Below are 24,137 nucleotides of genomic sequence, written 5' to 3' on the forward strand. Positions count from 1 at the left end.
TTACCTGTGAATATAAAAGAAACACTGTTTATAAATTCAAGTCTCTTCTTAAAAATCACTTACTCACCTACAACTAGATGAATACTGAATAACTATATTTCATAAATGTTTAACCTGTGATCCAATAAAACTTTTTTTTAATTTTAATTACATTACCTTTTGCACGCTATTACATTACTTTTTAAAAAGTCACTAGAAACTAGCACTTTACCGACACTACTCAAGACAGCAAGGGTTACACCAATACATAAAGATGGTGACCCTACAGATGTAAACAACTATAGGCCAATATCAAACTTGCCATTGCTATCCAAAATCTTCGAGAAACTCATGCACAGGAGACTATATTCATTTATAACGCCACAAAACATACTCAACCCCTGCCAATTTGGATTCAGGAAAAATAAAAGCACTAATGCAACTGTACAAATGCTAGATCTGCTTTACACAGCATTGGAAAAGAACGAATATCTGCTAGGAATTTTTACTGACCTAAGAAAAGCTTTTGACACAGTAGACCACAGCATCCTACTCCACAAACTTGACCATTATGGTATAAGAGGCTATGCACTTGCATATTTCAAATCCTACCTTACTAATAGGTATCAGTATGTCACCAATAAAGACAGCATCATCAACACGGCCACTTGATACTGGAGTTCTGCAGGGAAGTGTCCTTGGACCCCTGCTCTTCTTCATTTACATCAATGATCTTCCTAACGTATCCCAACACCTGAAACCCATTCTCTTTGCTGACGACACGACTTATGTCATCTCTCACCCTAATCTTGCCACATTCAATACCATTGTTAATGAGGAGCTGCTAAAAATATCGACTTGGATGACAGCCAATAAACTTACACTTAACACTGACAAAACCTACTATACATGTATTATGTTTGGTAGCAGAGCAGGTGTTGCACAACTTAACATTAAGATCAACAACACTCTAATTGCCAGACATAATGAGGGCAAATTCCTAGGCCTATACCTCGACAACAACCTGAATTTCAGCACCTATATCCAACACATAACAAGAAAAGTATCCAAAACAGATGGGATCCTCTCCAAGATACGATACTACGTGCCACAAAATGCCCTTCTCACACTATACCATTCATTTATTCATCCATACCTCACCTATGCTATTTGTGCTTGGGGATCAACTGCAGCAACATACCTAAAGCCAATAATAACCCAACAAAAAGCTGCAGTAAGAATAATCACTAAATCCCATCCCTGGCAACACCCCCCCCCACTATTCATAGATCTAAACTTACTCCACGTTCAGAGCATCCACACTTACTACTGTGCAATCTACATCTACAGGACCTTAAATTCCAATATTAACCTTGACCTAAAATGCTTTATTGATAGTTGTGACAGGACCCACAGGCATAACACAAGACACAAACATCTCTATGACATTCCCCGTGTCCGACTAAACCTTTACAAAAATTCCATGTATGTCAAAGGGCCTAAAATCTGGAACACCCTACCTGAAAGCTCTAGAACTGAAGACACATTCATCATCTTCAAAACTACCATTAGACAACATCTTATCTCCCTGATACACCCCGACAACTAACTACATGAAAACCACCTGTTCACACTTACATTCACTCACCCACTTGACTATAATCAGAAATACGAATCTTAATCATAAAATAATGAATCCTAACTAGTCATAAGTTGGCCTGTGATACTACAATATAGAACCTGTGTATTGTGCCAAAACAAAAGCATTTACATTGCTAAACTCACAAAGTACAATGTAGTCACTTAGCCTTAATACCAGCTTACTCCATAATCTGTATTAATTTAGAGTTAAGAATTAATCTAAGTCTGTGCGAAATGCCTAGCCATGCTAGGTGTCCTAGTGGCCCCCTCTGTAATTAGTATTTTATAACATGTAAACCACACAATATCCAAAATCTGTAAACCCCCACATTGTAATCTTTATGGAGAATAAACTTGATTGATTGATTGATTCTACTGAATGCACAGCAACACAGTAGATGACCATATGACCTGTCTTTGAAATACTCATTTGTGCTTAATTGTTATTTGTTTACAATAATGTTTACCACTGAATATATCATTGCTTGGTTAATCTTAAGTTAATTTTAAGCCTGCCCATAATGATCTGCATACAAGGGGGTTTGGCATGTTACACTTAACCACTGTATTTCTTTGTACTTCTATGTATCATGTTCAAATAAATAAATAAATAAATACAGTATCAGGACATTTTAATGGGAAAACATTTCTGCCGAGAATGGCTTTGGTCCTGAAGAAGGGAAGTTTTTCTGCATTAAAATATCTTGAAACTGCACATGAGCCTTACTTTACATTTGTTAGTATTTCATACCCTATCTTACCCACAACCTCCACAAATTCACCACGACGTAATAACCCCCCCCCCATCACAAGCCCACCAAGACCCACCACAACCTCAAGTCCATCAAGAATCAGCACAACCCCATGCCCACCATGACCCAATAACACCCACAAGCTCACCACGCCCCAACACGACCACAAACCCTCCATGACCCAACACAACCACCACAAGCCCTCTATGACCCAATACAACCACCACAAACCCTCCAAGACCCAGCACAACCACCACAAGCCCTCCATGACCCAACACAATCACCACAAGCCCTCCATGACCCAACACAACCACCACAAGCCCTGCACGACTCAACACAACCACCACAAGCCCTCCACGACTCAACACAACCACCACAAGCCCTCCCTGACCCAACACAACCACCATAAGCCCTCCATGACCCAGCACAACCACCACAAGCCTCCACGACCCAACACAACCACCACAAGCCCTCCATGACCTGACACAACCACCACAAGCCCTCCATGACCCAACATAACCACCACAAGCCCTCTACAACCCAACACAACCACCACAAGCCCATCACAACCCAACAATCCCCACAACTTCATCATGGCTGAACACAACCCTCCACAAGTCCACCATGATCCAATACATCTCGTAATCATGACCAACATAACCCCAATCACAACCCAAAACCATGGCCCAACAACCTCCATCACTATGACCTATTACACCCAACATGAGCCAACAGCCCTCCAACATGACCTACCTGGAGGATATTCTGGGGATCAATGTCCCCGCAGCCTGGTCCACGACCAGGCCTCCTAATGGATCAGGGCCTGATCAACAAGGCTGTTACTGCTGGCTGCACGTATTCCAACGTAAAAATAATAATAATAATAATAATAATATTTACTACAAGTACATGTACAAGGTATACAGGCCTAGCTGACATCAATGACATACTACTATATAGAAAGCCGATTGTTATGCAGAGCATTTCTGGCAAATTAGGTCAGAAGTACCCATTTTACTTATGGGTGAACATAGACAATCAGTGTAAGGAAACACATCCAATGTTTCCATCCCTTCGCTGAGAATTGAACCCGGACCCTCACTGTGTGAAGCGAGAGCTTTTGCCACCAGGCCATTGGGCCTAGTGGCAAACGTATGAACCACAGCCCAGCTGATCCAGCACTTACTTTAGATATCTGTCCAGCTCCCTCTTGAAGACAACCAGGGGTCTATTGGTAATTCCCTTTATGGCTGGTGGGAGCCTGTTGAACAGTCTTGGGCCCCAGACACTTATTGTGTTTTCTCTTAGTGTACTAACGGCACCTCTACTTTTCACTGGGGATATGTTGCATTGCCTGCCAAGATACTGGAGGGACCAGTCCCTCCAGTATCTTCCAGGTGTAGATTTCCCACCACAACTGAACACTGCCACCACTACAACTCAATAAAAGCCCCAGAAACCCACCATAACCCAACAACAAAAAGCCTACCTCAACCCAAGATCACCACCATGACCCAACAAAACCTCACAAGCCGACTACAAACCAACAAAACCTCCCACAAACTTACCATAATCCAACAAAATCCCCAACAACTCCCACAAGCCCACCATGACATAACAAAACTACCACATCAACATACAACCCCACTATAACCCAAGACAAATCCTGTGGTTTGGTTGGCTATGCACTCACTTGACACAATGAGTGTCCGATTCAATCCCCAGTATGGGTGGAAATGTTGGGCATATTTGCTTATACCCGCTGCCCCTGTTCACCTTGCATTAAGTAGGTACCTGGATGTTGGTCAACTGCTGTGGGTTGCATCCTGGGGGACAAGACTGAATGACCCCAACAGAAATAAAGACAGTCCTCAATAACATACTGACTTTCTCGGATTATCCTAGGTGGCTAACCCTCTGGATTAAAAACCCGAACAAATCTTATCCCCAAGAAGTACACCATGACCAGAAAGAATTCCCACACACCACCCGCGACCCAACACCCCCCTTCCATGAACCCCTACAATCTCCTCACACAAAAACAGCTCCCCAAGAATCAACTCAAACCCCCTCCCCCCTGCACAAGTCCACCACCACTACCACCGTCTAAACTCAACTCTCACAAGCGCACTAAGATCCAAAAGAACCACCAAAAGCTAACCACAACCCAACATAATGCCCCACTACAACAATTCCAGCACAACCCTCATGACGACCAACCAACCCCACCCGACCCACAGCCACCCACATTTGTTGTCATGGTGGGCAGCTGACAAGGACTGTCATGCCTCACCCAACACACTCACTCTTCTTATTCAACAGAATCGTCCACTGGTTACGCCTGACAAGATCCTGCTGACATCATGGAAACTCATGTAATGATGGGAACTTGATCTGTTAATGGTGGGAAATTGATCTGTTAATGGTGGAGAAACGTGATGGAGGGAGGTGGAGGAGGAGGGTGAGGGAGGAGTCTCCCTCACACAATTTGCATCACGTTCCTTTGCTCCTTCCTGTTCGACGATCTGCTCGGCGGTGCTGCTTCCTTCCTTACAAAGACCAACGGGAAATAAAAATGTCTTACCTTCAGTGCATTGAGGTCGATGTCATCCAAGCTACAGTTCACAGACTGAGCCATTTTGACGGGGGGACAAAACTTAAAAAAATGCTCTTAAACTCGAGATGCTTTTTCTACGTAACTGGCATCTCTACACACAATTTACACTTCCCTTCATCACTGGTCACACACTAAGCACCCTTTATCACTTTGCAACGGGTAGAAATATTGGACCAAGAGCCCACCTCTCACTCCCAGCACAAATGGCGATCTGTGGAGGTCTGCCTCGCACACCTCGCCAGCCCTCACTACTACCATCAAGGATATAATTGCGGATTTTTACTCTCGATTTTGCTCATGTAGCAAGCTGATACTAACATTTATACTTTAAATTAAAAGAAAAATAATTTTTATATATGACTGTTGTGCAAAAATGTCTGAATTAAGGTTAATTGATAAATGCTGATAAAGTTTTATCCACGTACAACTCTTCAGTTTTGCCTCATCTGGCGAACTGAAACAGGACAGCCAACCTTACAATGATGAAGTCACACACCACTTTGTGTTCATTATATTATGTTGTTACACCTTAAATTATACACCGAAAATACGTATTCATCATTAATTATAATAATTATGATTAATTATATATATTTATTGATAAATAGGGCGATGACGAGAGCACATGTGTTGGCAGGTCTGTAGGGTGCGGTGTGGAGACAATTTACAAGAAAGATAAAAACCAAGATAGTACTTTTATAACAAAGGTAAAGTAGACACTGAGGGCATAACCGAGGTGGTGGAGGCATGAGATGTGAGTGTAAGAGAGAGTCAGTGGTGTAGGAGGAGAGAGTCAATGGGTTGCTTCACATTAACACTACTAACCTACCATCATCCACACTTCTAACTTCTCACACAACACAAAAAAATAAAATTAATGTAGGTTTCACACGTTTACGGTTTTCCAGTGGTACAGGTGTCAGACACATACACGCACACATATATGTACTATATTATGTAGATTTAATCTAGAAAAAAACCAATAAAGTCTGACATTTTCATTAAGTTTTCTTGAGGCGCTGTAAGTTCTTTTACTATGTTAAACGTAAAGTAAATGATGTAAATTTTAACCTACGATAACCGAGTAACGTTAAACAGTGTGACTTACAGTGTACCTTGTGTATTTAATAGTAACAGTTTTAATACATACAATACATACCGTTTTATGCTCTAATAAATCGACTCAAATGTGATTATATAGGATAAAAAAAATCATGAATATTTGATCAAAGCAAGATACCTACTTCTTCTCTTGCTGCATCTTCATATATTAGATATTTTTCAGTTTTGTTCTTAGTAAGTTTAATTTAGACATAGGTACACATAAGTACAATTATCATACATAGTGTAATTTACCCAGGATAACCGAAAGTAAGTCACACAAAGTGACTTATTTTCATTAACATTTGCTGTATAGTCCTTGTGGCTTAGCGCTTCTTTTTGATTATAATAATAATAATAATAATTCATTAACATTATCAGGTACCTCCTTCCAGACCTTTATTGCAATATAACTGAAGTTGTTTGAGGCCATCTACTCTGGGTACTACAATATTGGCTTCTCTTCCCTTGGTACAATATTAATTTTGGTTCCTAACTTTTAAAAAAATTGTAGAAAGATATTCTGAATAATGGTTGTTAGTAATTTTGTATATAATATATGGTTTACCTGGAGGGTGTTCCTGGGGTCATCTCCCCAGCAGCCTGGTCCATGACCAGGCCTGGCGGTGGATCAGAGCCTGATCAACCAGGCTGTTACTGCTGGCAGCATGCAATCCAATGTATGCACCACAGCTCGGCTGGTCAGGTACTGACTTAGGGTGTCTGCCCAGTTCCTTCCTGAAGACAGCCAGGGGTCTATTGGTAATCCCCCTAATGAAAAATGGTATGGTGATACCGACAAGATGTGGAAAAAGACATTTATATACATTTCAGGACATTTATTAGGGGAAACGTTTTGCCACTCATTCTATTGTGCCTACTACATATACCTAGAGAGTATACCTGGACAGAGTTCTGGGGTCAACACCCCTGCAGCCCAGTCTGTGACCAGGCCTCATGGTGGATCAGGGCTTGATCAGCTTGGTTGTTACTGCTGGCCACATGTAATCCAGTGTACGAACCACAGCCTGGCTGGTCAGGTACTGACTTTAGATGCTTGTTCAGTGCCTACTTGAAGACATCCAGGGGTCTATTGGTAATCCCCCTGATGTATGCTGGGAGACAGTTGAACAGTCTTGGGCCCCTGACACTTATTATGTTGTCTCTTATTGTGCTAGTGGCAACCCTACCTTTCATTGGGGGGATGTTGCACCGTCTGCCGAGTCTTTTGCTTTCATAGGGAGTGAATTTCGTGTGCAAGTTTGGTGCTAGTCCCTCTAGTATTTTCCAGTTGTATATAATCATGTATCTTTCTGTACTTATAGCAGTAATCTTAGAAATATGATAACTGAGTCAGAGTTGAATAAACACCATCTGATACTTGCAGGAGATTTCATCCAAGGAACTGACCCTCCAGTAGCTGATTTCACAAACACTATGAACAAAAGCTTGTTGCTGCCCTCTATAACCAAGCCAACAAGAATCTCTGAGACAAGTACCTCATTACTTGACCATATCTGGACCAACACAATATCCTCACTACAAGCAGGTATAATCACAGACAACACCACAGACTACTACCCTCAAGAAACAAGAAAGATCTCATTTTGCCTGCTTGATGAGACATCGATAACCAACCTAATACTAGCACTAAGTGCCATTGATTGGCAGAGAGGGTTAGCTGACAGTAATAATATTGTAGATGAATGGTTCACAGAACCGACACATTGATAAATTAGACACATGTGCAACTCTTGGGTATCTTTATTAAGGAAACGCCAGTCGATGTGGTCAGTCCATCAATGATGGACTGACCACATCAACTCAAGGCTGAGGGACTGATTACCTCATTCTCCTGTTCTTCAAGCTTCTCCTGTGTATGGACTGATGAAGCCACTGTGTGGCAAAACATTTCTTTAATAAAGATACCCAAGAGTTGCACATGTGTCTAATTTATCAATGTGTCGGTTCTGTGAACCATTCATCTACAATCCTGTCAGACACTGCAACTTCTTGGGATCTTAATACTTGGGAATTCTTCGCTTGCCTAACCCTTGGGCACGACCTACTTCCACATTGGGCAAATGTGACACCACCTACGACTGCTGCACCTCTCCTTCCTACGGTTTATAAGCTCCTTCTCCGCTAATATGCCGTATTCTATTCAAGATGGATGGACTGACCACATCAACTCAAGGTTGAGGGACTGATTACCTCATTCTCCTCCTGTTCTTCAAGCTTCTCCTGTGTATGGACTGATGAAGCCACTGTGTGGCGAAACGTTTCCTTAATAAAGATACCCAAGAGTTGCACATGTGTCTAATTTATCAGTAATAATATTGATAAAGATGTCAAAATTTTTTTTTACATAAAACCCTAAACCTCTGTAACAAGCATTGTCCAATCAAAATGAAACAGATCACAGAAAAGAGACTAAACAGCCCATGGCTAACAAAAAGTATCCTCAAATCTATTAATAAAAAACACCAACTTGAAAAACAGTTCAGATTAGGCCTAATTACTAAAGAATTAACTAAACGATACACATCAATACTCACAAAACTAATACGAAAATCAAAGCAAATGTATTATGAAAATAGATTTATTGAAATAAAGGTGATATGAAAAGTACATACATGACAAACCTTCTCCAAAATTTTGGGCTCTAGGAAACCATCTGGAAATAGAGAGATTAAGAGAGAGATATTCGGATTTTTAACCCCTGAGGGTTAGCCACCCAGGATAACCCAAGAAAGTCAGTGCGTCATCGAGGACTGTCTAACTTATTTCCATTGGGGACCTCAATCTTGTCCCCCAGGATGTGACCCACACCAGTCGACTAACACCCAGGTACCTATTTGCTGCTAGGTGAACAGGACAACAGGTGTAAGGAAATGCGTCGAAATGTTTTCACCAGCTGGGAATCGAACCCGGGCCCTCCGTGTGTGAAGCGGGAGCTTTAGCCACTGGGCCACTTAAACTTAACTAAACCAGATGAACCTCACATACAGCCTATAGACACGGCCGACAAATTTAATGTCTTCTCTACTGTAGGATCAAAGCTAGCAAGTCAAATTCCTAGTTCAAATACCCAGCAGAATGAGTACTTCACTGGCAACTACCCAAATACTTTATTTCTAGCTCAACTAATTCCACTGAAGTCTCACTCATCATTAAATCATTAACTCGTAAACGGTCCAAGCAGATCTATGGTCACATGTGTAGTGCTACAAAAGTAGATCTACTTTTTTTTTTACATATTTTCAAATATAACCAAAAAAAAAAAAAAAGATCAAAGTTTTTTTACACATTTTCAAATGTAACAAAACAAAAAGAAGATCTACTTATATTACATACTTTCAAATGTTGAAAAAGCGTATATATACGTTTGGACCATTTACGGGTTAAAAAACAAAGCAGGTGATCTAGATAACTTGCCAAAATTCGCCCCCCAAAATTTCCAATACCCCAACTACTTTTGATTGTCACTGTTGTATTCAATGACCATTCTACCTCATAGTCTTAATTGTGTTTAATATCTACAGAATCTCCCTCCTTTTTTACATCTTACCACTTCATTGTTCTATCTTATTTTAATTGAAACTAACCATAGCTTGTCCTTCTCAGTTATTCTACCTCACTTTAAGAAATACTCTATTGCCCAATTTTATTTTAAAATCTCTATTATTGCCCAATTTTACTTTACACTATATTGACCAACCTTATTGTAAACTTTTTATTATTGCCCATTTTTATTTTATACTTTAGTGCCCAACTTTATTGTAAACTTTTCATCTTATTATTGCACTATTCTTGTCTTGAGTTAATTACCCAATCTTATACTTGCCCAATTTCACCAATACTTTATTGCCCAATCTATTTTAAACTTTTTATTATTGCCCTTTTTTATTTGTAAAGTTTATTACCCAATTTTATTATATACTTTTTATAATTGCCCTATTCTATTTTAGACTTTATCACCCAACTTTATTTTACTTTTCTTAACCTTTTGTTATCAAATTTTTAAGCTTGTATATTCAACTCCAACTTTTATATTATCTTGTGTACCATCTTACTATCATATTATAATCAAGCCATTGCCATTTTTATTTTTTTATTTTTTACTTTCTTTTGCTACCTTAACTTGTGTATTTTATCTTGTCAATTTAAATTTAGTTATACTCTAGTTCTTGTTAATAACTTATATTAGACCTTAGTGCAGTTACAAGTGAGAGTCTTGTGCCATTTTAAACTAGTATTTTTTATATTATTAGATTAAACCTAGTTGTATTTTAGCTCATTCTAGCTCAATACATAGACAACACCAAATTCATTATATTAGACGTTAGTGCAATTACAAGTGAGAGTCTGGTGCTATACTCTATATTACCAAAGTGCTTTAGCTATATACTTGTCCAAACTTCCCACTACTACAGATATCAGTACTAGAACTCAACACACAATTCAGGATGTAAATAACCACAATTTAAACCTAGATGAATGATCACGTCGACCCTGATCTAAACCTCCATAATCTAATACCCAATCAAAACCTACTGGAAAGTAACTGCCTTTATTACACAGCATCACAAGCCAGCACTATCCTAAACAGTGCTAAAAGTCTATCAGTTCTTAACTACAACATCAGGTCCTTAAGCAAACACTATGATGACCTCCTGGCACTCCTTGAGTTGCTAAAGACACCCTTCTCCTGCATTATTCTTACTGAGACCTGGCTTAAGCAGGACACAATAGATATCTACCCTCTACCAGGATACACAGCAATCCACAACTGCAGACCATACCAAGTTGGGGGTGGTATTACAATCTATTACTCTAACCAACTATCTTGTATTAGCACCACTTGCTTTAGTGATGAATATGGGGAATACATTTTTGCTAATTTTACTGTAGAAAACCTTAAGACGCCTATAAAAATTGGTGCCATTTACCGGATACCCCACACAAACATCCCAAATTTCAGTTAGAAATTAAAGGCACTAATAACAAACAGACAAATGAACAAGCACCACCTTCTCTTAGCTGGAGACTTCATTATCAACCTTGGCCTACTAGATGATCAGCCTGTAACTGATTTCATCAACAATATGAACAACACACTTCTCATACCAACAATAACTAAACCAACCAGGCTCACTGAGACAAGTGCAACCATAATAGACCACATATGGACCAATATACTAGCCCCCTTAAATCAGGGATAATCACAGACAGCACTACAGACCACTACCCTACCTTCCTCTTAACAAACATTAGTAAACCATCACTGGAATGCAACAAAGTTTCATTTAGACTCCATGATGAGGCCTCAATAAGGAAGTTCACAGCAGACCTAGAGACTGTTGACTGGCCTACAGAATTCTCCAAGGCCAATGGTATTGACGATTGGACAGACATTTTTCTTAACAAATTACTTAGACTATACAACAAACATTGTCCTATAAAAACGAAACAGATCACGAATAAACGGCTCGGTTGCCCATGGCTAACCAGAAGCATTCTGAAATCCATTGATAAGAAACACCAATATGAAAAGCAATATAGACAGGGCTTAATACACAAAGATATTCTTAAACACTGTTCATCAGTTCTCACCAAAGTAATAAAGAAAGCCAAACAACTGTACTACTCCAGCAGATTCACTGACACAAGAGGAGATATAAAAAAGACCTGGAAAACACTCTCCCAGATTCTGGGCACCCACAAACTGAAAAAAAAACAAGAATATTGTCCTAACTAAACCTAATGAAGCACCACTGCATCCCACTGATACAGCTAACAAGATAAACGACTTCTTCTCAACCATAGGATCTAATCTTGCCAGTAAAATCCCACGTACCAACACCCATGCCGGGGACTACCTAGATGGAAATTTCCCAAATTCCTTCTATCTTGTACCAACTGAGCCCACCGAAGTCATCGAGATTATAAAGTCGCTTAAAAATAACTCAGGGGATCTGTCTCATGTCCCACCATTATTGTACAAGCGAGTGGCCCATGTCCTTTCGCATGCTATTTCATTGCTTTTTAACAAGTCACTAGAAACTAGCACTTTAAAAATAACTCAGGGGATCTGTCTCATGTCCCACCATTATTGAACAAGCGAGCGGCCCATGTCCTTTTGCATGCTATTGCATTACTTTTTAACAAGTCACTAGAAACTAGCACTTTCCCGAAACCACTCAAGACAGCAAGGGTTACACCAATACATAAAGGTGGTGACCCTACAGATGTGAACAACTATAGGCCAATATCAAACTTGCCATTGCTATCCAAAATCTTTGAGAAACTCATGCACAGGAGACTATGTTCATTTATAACGGCACAAAACATACTCAACCCCTGCCAATTTGGATTTAGGAAAAATAAAAGCACTAATGATGCAATTGTAAAAATGCTAGATCTGCTTTACACAGCATTGGAAAAGAATGAATATCTGCTAGGAATTTTTATTGACCTAAGAAAAGCTTTTGACACAGTAGACCACAGCATCCTACTACACGAACTTGACCATTATGGTATAAGAGGCCATGCGCTTGCATATTTCAAATCCTACCTTACTAATAGGTATCAGTATGTCACCAATAAAGACACAGCATCATCAGCACAGCCACTTGATACTGGAGTTCAGCAGGGAAGTGTCCTTGGACCCTTGCTCTTCTTCATTTACATCAATGATCTTCCAAACGTATCCCAACACCTGAAACCCATTCTCTTTGCTGACGACACGACTTATGTCATTTCTCACCCTAATCTTGCCACATTCAATACCATTGTTAATGAGGAGCTGCTCAAAATATCGACTTGGATGACAAAACACTGACAAAACCTACTATATTATGTTTGGTAGCAGAGCAGGTGTTGTGCAACTTAACATTAAGATCAACAACACTCTAATTGCCAGACATAATGAGGGCAAATTCCTAGGCCTATACCTCGACAACAACCTGAATTTCAGCACCTATATCCAACACATAACAAGAAAAGTATCCAAAACAGATGGGATCCTCTCCAAGATACGATACTACGTGCCACAAAATGCCCTTCTCACACTATACCATTCACTCATTTATCCATACCTCACCTATGCTATTTGTGCTTGGGGATCAACTGCAGCAACACACCTAAAGCCAATAATAACCCAACAAAAAGCTGCAGTAAGAATAATCACTAAATCCCATCCCTGGCAACCCCCCCCCCCACTCTTCATAGATCTAAACTTACTCCCTGTTCAGAACATCCACAGTTACTACTGTGCAATCTACATCTACAAGACCTTAAATTCCAATATTAACCTTGACCTAAAATGCTTTCTTGATAGTTGTGACAGGACCCACAGGCATAACACCAGACACAAACATCTCTACGACATTTCCCGTGTCCGACTAAACCTTTACAAAAATTCCATGTATGTCAAAAGCCCTAAAATCTGGAACACCCTACCTGAAAATTCTAGAAATGCAGACACATTCATCACCTTCAAAACTACCGTTAGAAAACATCTTATCTCCCTGATACACCTCGTCAACTAACTACATGAAAATCACCTGGTGGTTCTCACTTACTCACTCACTATAAGCACAGAAATATGAATCTTAATCTTAAAATAATGATTCCTAACTAGTCATAAGTTTGCCTGTGATACTCCAATATAGAAACTATATATTGTGCCAAAACAAAAGCATTCACATTGCTAAACTCACCAACTAGTATTTAGTCACTTAGTATTTAGTCATCTTACTCCATAATTTGTAATAATTTAGGGTTAAGAATTAATCTAAGTTTGCCCAAAATGCCTAGCCATGCTAGGTGTCCTAGTGGCCCCCTCTGTAATTAGTATTTTATTACATGTAAACCACACAATAACCAAAATCTGTAAACCCTGCATTGTAATCCTTATAGAGAATAAACTTGATTGATTGATTATTCATATATGAAAAAGCTGCACATGAGCTGTCACCAATTATTGCAACAATGTTTAACAAATCTGTAGCATCCTCAACCTTCCCATCTATACTCAAGAGAGCAAGGGTTACCCCAATCCACAAAGGAGGTGATCCAACTGACTTGAACAACTATATACCCATATCAAACTTGCCCTTACTTTCCAAGATATTCAAAAAAATAATACACAAGCAACTTTACTCCTACCTTACATCCAACAACATACTTAATCCCTGCCAATTTGGGTTTAGACAAAAAAAAAAAAAGTATAAATGACGCTATTATACAAATGCTTGAAGTAACATACACAGCTCTTGATAAAAATGTGTATCCTCTGGGACTCTTCATCGACCTACGAAAAGCCTTTGATACAGTAGACCAGTAATACCACAGACCACTACCCTACTTTCCTCATAACAACTCTTGGTAAAATACCCCAAGACACTACTAAAGTCACCTTCAGACTTCACAATGAGGCAGCCATTAATAACTTCACAACAGCAGTAACAAACATTGACTGGCACACTGAGCTAGAAATCTATACAGATATTGACGAATGTTTTAATAATTTTCTAAAAAAGACCCAATACCTTTATAACAAGCACTGCCCTAAAAAAACTAAACAGATGACAGCTAAGAGACTGAACAGTCCCTGGCTAACACCCAGCATTCTCAAATCCATAAATACAAAACACCGATATGAAAAACAGTACAGAATGGGTCACATAACCAGAGACCAAACAAGATGTTACTCGTCAATCCTAACCAGCCTGATAAGAAGGGCAAAAAAATTGTATTATGAGAACAGATTATCCAACTTATGAGGTGATATAAAAAAGACCTGGAAGACCCTATCAGAAATTCTGGGAACAAAAAAGATATCACGACATAGCGAAATAAAATTAGCAAAATCAGATGAACCCCAACTCCCACCAACAGAAACAGCAAACAGACTCAATGATTTCTTCTCCACTATAGGTCAAAACCTTGTCAATAAAATCCCAAGCTCAGATACCCCACCAAATGACTACCTCACTGGCAACTACCCGAACACACTGTTCCTAGCTCCGACTAACCCATACGAAGTCTCCCTTATTATCAACGCACTGAAAAACAAGGCAGGAGATTTAAATACCTTACCACCCTTAATATACAAAAAAGCGTCACAAGTACTATCACCAATCATTGCAACACTCTTTAACAAATCCATTGAATCCTCCACCTTCCCTACAGTTCTCAAAATAGCAAGGGTCACCCCGATCCATAAAGGAGGAGACCAAACAGAGTTGAATAACTATAGGCCAATATCCAATTTACACCCTCTCTCAAAAATCTTCGAAAAATTAATTCATAAACGAATCTACTCCTACTTCATCTCCCAAAACATTCTCAACCCCTGCCAATTTGGATTCAGGCCTAATAAAAATACTAATGATGCTATTATACACATGCTAGAACATATATACACTGCAATAGAGAAAAAAGAAGTCCCACTGGGGATCTTCATTGACTTACGTAAAACTTTTGATACAGTTGACCATGACTTGCTCCACGTAAAATTGTCACACTATGGTATTAGAGGGCACTCCCTCAGCAACAGAAGCCAATATGTGTACGCAAATGGGGCAAGCTCTTCCGCACAACCAATTACAGTTGGTGTCCCACAGGGAAGTGTCCTTGGCCCTCTTCTCTTTCTCCTATATACATAAATGACCTACCAAATGCTTCGCAATTACTCAAACCCACACTTTTTGCAGATGACACTACATACGTCTTCTCTCACCCGAGCCCAGTCACGCTAGCCAATACTGTAAACACCGAATTACAGAAAATATCTACCTGGATGAGGACTAACAAACTTACACTAAACATTGACAAAACCTACTTCATTCAGTTTGGTAACAGAGCTACAGATGTACCTCTTAACATAACGATAAACGGATCACCTATCACAAAGCTAACAGAGGGAAAATTCTTAGGAATCCACCTCGATAATAGACCCAAATTTCATACACATGTACAACAAATTTCTAAGAAAATTTCCAAGACTGTAGGCATACTATCGAAGATACGGTACTATGTTCCACAGTCAGCCCTCCTGGCCCTTTATCACTCTCTTATTTACCCCTATCTCACCTATGGAATTTGTGCATGGGGCTCAACAACAATTAACCATCTCAGATCACTAATTACCCAACAAAAGGCTGCAGTTAGAATGATAACAAATTCTCACTACAGGCAACACACTCCACCAATATTCAAAACACTCAACCTACTCACCATACAAAACATCCATACTTATTATTGCACCTATTACATACATAGAACACTTAACTCTGATATTAACCCTCCCCTCAAACATCTCCTTGCCAACCTCAACAGAACACATGACCATAACACAAGGCACAGATCACTCTTTGATGTTCCTCGTGTCCATCTCACGCTATGCAAAAACTCAATGCACATAAAAGGCCCTAAAATCTGGAATTCATTACCTGTAAATATAAAAGAAACACTACCTGTTTACAAATTCAAGTCTCTTCTCAAAGTTCACTTACTCACTCAAAACCAAATAAATACTGAATAACTGAACCTTGTAAATTGTATATCCAAAATGTTACTCACAATTATATCACATAAATGTTAAACCTAGGACCCAATCTAACTTTGTTATTTTTTTAAATACACTACCTAACAGAATACTCCATTCTACTGAATGAACAGCAATGCATGCAACCATATGACCTGTCTTTGTAATACTCATTTGTGCTTTATAGTTATCTGTTTACAATAATGTCTTATCACTGATTTCATCATTGCTTAGTTAATCTTAAGTTAATTTTAAGCCAGCCCGTAATGCTATGCATATAAGTGGCTTTGGCATGCTGCTCTTACCTGTATTTTTTTTGTACCTCTGTATGTATGCTAAAATTTCTAAATAAATAAATAAATAAATAAATCTCAGACTGAATCATTACAGCATCAGAGGACATTCTCTTGACTACCTAAAATCCTATCTTAACGACAAACACCAGTACATATGTATATGCAAATGGAGTCAATTCCGCTATCTAACCTGTAGCTGTAGGAGTACCCCAGGGTAGTGTCCTAGGCCCACTCCTCTTTCTCATCTACATCAGTGATCTTCCCAGTGCATCCCAACTCCTTAAACCAATTCTATTTGCAGATGACACTACATATGTCTACTCCCATTCAGACCCGGCTGTACTTAGAAACACTGTAAACAATGAACTGCTAAAGATATATAATTGGATGATGACCAACAAACTCACTCTCAACATAGACGAAACATACTTCATGCTGTTTGGCAACAGAGCCTTAAATATTCAACTTAACGTATTGATAAATGGTTCCCCTATATCAAGACACATGGAGGTCAAATTCCTAGGTCTTCTCCTTGACTGTAATCTTAAATTTCAGTCCCACACCCATCACATAGCTAAGAAAATTTCCAAATCAGTAGGAATCCTTTCCAAGATACAGTACTATGTATCACAAATGACACTCCTTACCCTATACCACTCTAATATATCCTTACCTCACTTTGGTATTTGTGCTCAACCACAGCCAACGACCTTAGATGCTTAATAATCCAACAAAAAGCTGCTGTGCAGGTGATATCCAGCTCCTGTGCTAGACAGCACACCCCATCACTTTTCAAAAGACTCAGCTTGCTAAATATGCAAGTCATACACTCATATTGTTGTGCCTACTATATATACAGAACATTAAACTCCACTGTAAACCCTCCCTTAAAACTACTCCTTGACAGTTACAACAAAATGCAGTCACAATACAAGGCATAAGGCACTTTTCAACATCCCTCGAGTCAGACTCTTACTATGCAAGAACACTATGCACATAAAGGGCCCGAAGATCTGGAACTCGCTACTGGAACAGGTCAAGGATCCCCTGACAGCTTATAAATTTAGGACTTTGCTAAAGAATCATCTTATCTCTCAATATTAACCAAATCAACCAAAACATCTGCTAATTAGTCTTATTATGTGACCTCTAGGCTTTTAATTCTGCCAATCCATAAAATGTTACCACCTGAACCATTACTTGTAAGGTAGATTTTGTGTACAATTTCAAGATTATTTTACCGAACCCTACTCCACCTTACTACCTCACATTTGTATTAAGTTTAAATAAGATTGTAAAACAGTTAACCACTACTTCTTGTCTAGTTTTAAGTATAGCTACTATGTACTATTATCTTATCTAGTTTTAATTAGTTACTATGTATTAGGATTAGTCTGCCTAAAATGCCTCGGCATGATAGTGGCTATCTTTGTACTTAGTAAATCAAAATTGTAATTACACACTGTAACCCTTACAAAGAAATAAACTTTACTGTGTTCTAGGGAGTACAGGTTTAGGAACGTCAAGCATTCCCGGTAATTGAGGTGGTTTATCGCAGTTATGTGTGCCGTGAAAGTTCTCTATACATTTTCTAGGTCAGCAATTTCACCTGCCTTGAAAGGGCTGTTAGTGTGCAGCAATATTCCAGTCTAGATAGAACAAGCAACCTGAAGAGTGTCATCATGGGCTTGGCATCCCTGGTTTTGAAGGTTCTCATTGTCCATCCTGTCATTTTTCTAGCAGATGCGATTGATATGATGTGAGATCCTCTGATATGATCACCTCCAGGTCTTTAACATTAGTTTTTCGCTCTATTGTGTGGTTGGAATTTGTTTTATACTCCAATGAAGTTTTAATTTCCTCACGTTTTCCATATCGGAATAATTGAAATTTCTCATCATTGAACTTCATATTGTTTTCTGCAGCCCATTTAAAGATTTGGGTGATGTCCGCCTGGAGTCTTGCAGTGTCTTCAGTAGAGGACACTTTCATGCAAATTCGGGTGTCATCTGCAAAGGAAGACACGGCGCTGTGGCTTATATCCCTGTCTAAGTACGTTATGAGGATGAGGAACAAGATGGGGGCGAGTACTGTGCCTTGTGGAAGACAGCTTTTCACCATAGCCACCTCAAACTTTACTCTGTTGACTACTACTCTTTGTGTTCTATTTGTTAGGAAATTATAGATCCGTCTACTGACTTGTCCTGTTATTCCTTTATCATGCATTTTGTGCGCTATTACACCATGGTCACACCTGTCAAAGGCTTTTGCAAAGTCTGTGTATATTACATCTGTATTCTTTTGGAACAGACAGGAGTGACCTGTTCTAAACCCATATTGCCCTGGATTGTGTAATTGATGGGTATCTGGATGGGTAGTGATCTTGCTTCTTAGAACCCTTTCAAAGATTTTAAGATGTGGGACATTAGCGCTATCGGTCTGTAGTTCTTTGCTATTGCTTTACTGCCCACTTTGTGGAGTGGGGCTATGTCTGTTGTTTTTAGTAACTGTGGGATGACCCCAGTGTCCAAGCTTCCTCTCCACAGGATGTTAAAAGCATGTGATAGGGGCTTCTTGCAGTTCTTGATGAACATGGGGTTCCATGAGTCTGGGCCTGGGGCAGAGTGCTTGGGCATGGCATTTATCACCTTTTCAAAGTCATTTGGTATCAGGATAATATCAGATATGTGTGTGTCTACCAAATTCTGTCTCTCTCTCTCATAAAAAATTCATTTAGGTCTTCGACTCTCAGTTTGGTTAGTGGCTCACTAAAAACCGAGTCATAATGGAACTTGAGTAGCTCACTCATTTCCTTGCTGTCATCTGTGTAGGACCCATCCCATTTAAGTAGGGGCCCAATACTGGATGTTGTTCTAGACTTTGATTTGGCATAAGAAAAAAAAATACTTTGGGTTTCTTTCAATTTCATTTATGGCTTTTAGTTCTTGCATTTCTTGACTCCTGTAAGATTCCTTTAGCTTTAGTTTAATGTTTGCTATTTCTCTGGCCAGTGTCTCCCTACATATTGCAGATATATTGGCCTCTTGTAGCCGCTCTGTTATTCTTTGCCTTCACCTGTATAGGGAGTGCCTCTCTCTTTCTAGTTTACATCATCCCCTTTTTGTTAAGGGAATATGCCTTGAGCATACCTTAAATGCCACAGAATTAATTTGTTCTAGACATAGGGTAGGATCCGTGTTGCTTAGTCTATCTTCCCAGTTTATATCATTTAGGACTTGGTTTACTTGGTCTCACCTCCTGCTTCAACTCATCTCACCGCAGTATATAAGCCACCTCTCTGGCCCTATGCTGCACTTACTACAAGAGTGATGGACTGGACACATCGATTCCAGGTTGAGGGACTGATTACCTCATACTTCTACTCTCCTTACCCATTTCTACTTTGTACTGGACTGATGAAGCCACTGTGTGGCGAAACGTTTCTTCAATAAAGATTCCCGTTGCATAAGTGTCTCAATTCTTCAACTTGTCAGTTTTCAAAACCATTCATCACATCTGTCAGACACTGCAACATCATGGGATCTTGGTACAAAGACTTCAACGCTTGCCCAACCTTTGGACGACGACCTACTTACACTAGTGGCAGGTCCCACTGTGATCCCGCCACCTCCTGCTTCAACTCATCTCACCGCAGTATATAAGCCACCTCTCTGGCCCTATGCTGCACTTACTACAAGAGTGATGGACTGGACACATCGATTCCAGGTTGAGGGACTGATTACCTCATACTTCTACTCTCCTTACCCATTTCTACTTTGTACTGGACTGATGAAGCCACTGTGTGGCGAAACGTTTCTTCAATAAAGATTCCCGTTGCATAAGTGTCTCAATTCTTCAACTTGTCGGTTTTCAAAACCATTCATCACAAGGTGAATTTGGTGCAGAGATTTAAAAGCTCATGTGTGTGCGAGTTTTCATCTGAGCTGCCTCCTGGTGTTACCTCTGCTACCACATTTGCTGTATAGTCCTTGTGGCTTAGCGCTTCTTTTTGATTATAATAATAATGCTACCACATTATTTACTATATTCCTCCATTTTAGGTGCCTTAGGTTGAAATCCCCCAGGAGCAAGATGTTGGGGGCAGGAGCTTGAAGATTTTCCAGACAGTGGTCAATTTTCAAAAGCTGTTCCTGGAATTGTTGGGACATTGCATCCTTTGGCTTGTATACAACCACAATGATCTTTTCTGCTAAAACTTCAACTAGATCATTTGAGGCATTCAGTAGTTCTGAGCATATAAGTGACTCTGTGATATTCAGGCCAACCCCCTCTTCCCCTTTTGCCTGTTCATTGTCACATCTGTATAGGTTGTAACCTGGGATCCATATTTCATTGTCCAAGTGATCCTTTATGTGGGTCTCTGTGAAAAATGTGAACATTGCATTTGACTCTGTAAGCAGTCCACGGATGAAAGGTATTTTGTTATTCGTTGCTGGCTTTAGACCCTGTATATTTGCAAAGATGAATGTTGTCAGATTGGTGGTATGGGGGGATCTTTTTTTCCTGGCACTAATATCTGTTGTTTTGGAGTGGAGGCCATCGCTTGTGATTCCACTCCAGAAATGACTGGAATTGGCGTACAATTTCTGTCATTTCCTGCCAGCTTTTTTTCCTTCCTGGCACTATAAAACCTCTAAGAAATAATTTCTTCAATTGTGCAGGGAAATCCTCAGTGGCAGCATGATCAGCAACTGCATTTTCACCACTTAGTTTAATATGCATGCAATTGCACAATTTAAAATTGTGGAACCAGCCAAAACTTGGTAATTTTTCTGTCTTATTAGTTGTTGTGACCAATGTAACATTCTTTTCAGGAGGTCATAACATGGATTACTGATCTTATCTTCTCATTCCTTCTAGTTGTATGAACTGTTGCTTTGAGACCAAAGACTTGCACATCTACATCGCATTGTGCACCACTTTGGGCATATCTAATATCTCAGTCTTTTTAATATATGTAGACCTTTATACTTATTCTTCTTGCCCCCTCCATCATCACTTGTACTCCTCTTGGGTGTTCTGGTTACTATCCACAGACAAGATGGACTGATAAAAAATGAAAAAAAATGATTTGGTAATACAGTGGTACCTTGGCTTACATGTTTAATTCGTTCTATGACCAAGCTCGGAACTCAGTTTGCTCGTATGTCAAATCAGTTTTCCTCACTGAAATTAACTGAAATGCCATTAATCCTTTCCAGCCCCCAAAAAAACCACCCCAAGTTTTTTGTTACGGGTTGTTAAATAAGAAAAATATCTTTATAAATAAGAAATGATTTTTGCCTTTTTTGCCAGGTCCCAGCAATGTTTCAGAAATGCTAGAGTATATATGAAATTCCTTGTAGCACGGTGTAAGATGAGTATCACTCCACTACTGACAGTGCAGCAGTGGAGTGACATTTGATGATCATACACTGCCTTGGCTTTATTTTTCACTGTTACACATAAACATGTCTGTGTCTGTTTCTGCCTCTGTCTATCTGTTTGTTTCTGTCTATTTGTCTGTCTAGCTCTGTCTATGTTTATCTCTGTCTCTACTTATCTGTCTTTCTGTCTGCCTGTGTTTCTGTCTTCCTGCCTCTCTATTTGTCTCTGTCTCAGAGAGCCGCTCGTGAACCAACAGGTATTACACACAATGCAGAGTTGTCATGTCTGATTCCTGAACAAGTGAAAATGTGTATTACTTGTCAGTCATGGTTATTATGCCTTATATCTACAAGCATAGTATAACACTTTGTCTGGATTTTTTGGGTTATCCTAGGTAATTTACATTATGCATAACTATTTATGTGTACCTGTGAGATGGAGAGAGAGATAGACAGAGAAACAGATAGAGAAACAGATAGACACAGAGACAGAAATAGATACAGACAGACAGAAGGAGAGAGAGAGAGAGCCAAAGTAAATCAGTCAGCCAGCCAGCAAGCCACTGACCAGCCAGCTGGCCAGTTAGCAGACCAGCCAACCAGCCAGCCTGTCGAGCATGTATTACACATGTTCCACAACATTCTGGCAGGATGACATTACCAGTGGTATCAAAATTGAAAGGATATTACACACTGGTTATTATCAAGGTTTTTCATATGTTCTCGGTATCTCCTGTGAGTGGCGGCGTATCTGAAGCTCGCTCGTAACTCGGATTTTGGCTCACAACTCAAAGCAAAAAATCGCCCGAGCGACAGCTCATAACTCGGAAAACTCGTAAGTTGGAGCACTCTTAAGTCAAGGTACCACTGTACATGACTGAATATGGTATGGTGCCATGGGAAGCTGTTTACATTAAGAGTGAGACCAGGCCTCCCCAATAAAAACATGGCATTTCTCATAGGTTGACTGTTGCTTAGGGTAAAAGATCTCGTGGTGTGCCACATTTTCCCCTTATATTTATGCTGTCCTCTTTTATGGCATACTATGCAAATTTGTTACAAAATTTTGCGTGTTATCACAAAAATATGCTGTTCAATTGCATGTTATTCAAGGGACTTATGTAGTTAATTAAAGATAGATAATTACATAATAGGTACAGTATATAGTATAGATAATTGTAAACTGCAGTAGGTGCATGTAAAATAAAAAAGACACATGTATTTAAGTAATTTTTATCTAATATGCTATTGAACTGCAGCATGAGAAATAATGTACAGTTTGCTAGATTTACACCTCTTTCAGGCAGGGGGATGTGTGTCAGCCATGAGGATCAACAGTAAAATCAAAATTGTTGGTGATAAAGTGATTCTTGTGCCATATAACAAATTACACGTGGAGAAGTACCACCAGTGGATGCTTTCACCTCGTCTCCAGGAGCTTACTGCCTCAGAACCACTTACCCTGGAAGAGGAGTACCAGATGCAGCAGTCTTGGTTCAGTGATGATGACAAATGCACCTTCATAATACTTGACAGAGGGCTGATGACTGAGAAAAATTCTGAAGTTGAAGCCATGATTGGAGACACAAATCTATTTTTAGTGGATCCTGAGGACAGATCCCTTGCAGAAGGAGAGATCATGATAGCAGAGACTGGATTTCGCAAACAGAAGCGTGGCTGGGAGGCAATGCTGCTTATGTTTCTCTATGGAGTAGAGACTCTTGGAATTAAAAGATACCAAGTTAAGATAGGATTTAGCAATACCCCAAGTATAAATATGTTTAGGAAAATGCATTTTAATGAGGTAGG

The 24,137-nt window shown here is 39.5% G+C and overlaps 2 protein-coding genes across 17 annotated transcripts in view; one reads left to right on the forward strand and one right to left on the reverse strand.

Moving 5' to 3' along the window:
* msn (serine/threonine-protein kinase msn) overlaps positions 1-5,233 on the reverse strand; it is a 777,533-nt gene extending 772,300 nt beyond the window's left edge. For 3 of the 11 annotated variants that reach the window (XM_070085854.1, XM_070085852.1, XM_070085850.1), the window contains exon 1: positions 4,957-5,229. In XM_070085854.1, coding sequence (XP_069941955.1) covers positions 4,957-5,010 — 54 coding nt within the window. In that variant the 5' untranslated portion in view covers positions 5,011-5,229. Of the gene's footprint in view, positions 1-4,956 lie in introns of all 11 variants that reach the window. The other 8 variants (XM_070085846.1, XM_070085843.1, XM_070085845.1 and 5 more) reach the window with 5 other exon arrangements.
* Positions 5,234-5,587: 354 nt separating this feature from the next.
* LOC128686383 (thialysine N-epsilon-acetyltransferase) overlaps positions 5,588-24,137 on the forward strand; it is a 122,636-nt gene continuing 104,086 nt past the window's right edge. For 2 of the 6 annotated variants that reach the window (XM_070085855.1, XM_070085857.1), the window contains exons 1-2: positions 5,588-5,696; positions 7,478-7,639. The gene's annotated coding sequence lies outside the window, so the exon portion shown is untranslated. Of the gene's footprint in view, positions 5,697-5,722; positions 5,744-7,477; positions 7,640-24,137 lie in introns of those variants that run through there. The other 4 variants (XM_070085859.1, XM_070085856.1, XM_070085858.1 and 1 more) reach the window with 4 other exon arrangements.

Source organism: Cherax quadricarinatus, chromosome 17, assembly GCF_038502225.1.
Source record: "Cherax quadricarinatus isolate ZL_2023a chromosome 17, ASM3850222v1, whole genome shotgun sequence".
Classification (NCBI taxonomy): domain Eukaryota; kingdom Metazoa; phylum Arthropoda; class Malacostraca; order Decapoda; family Parastacidae; genus Cherax; species Cherax quadricarinatus.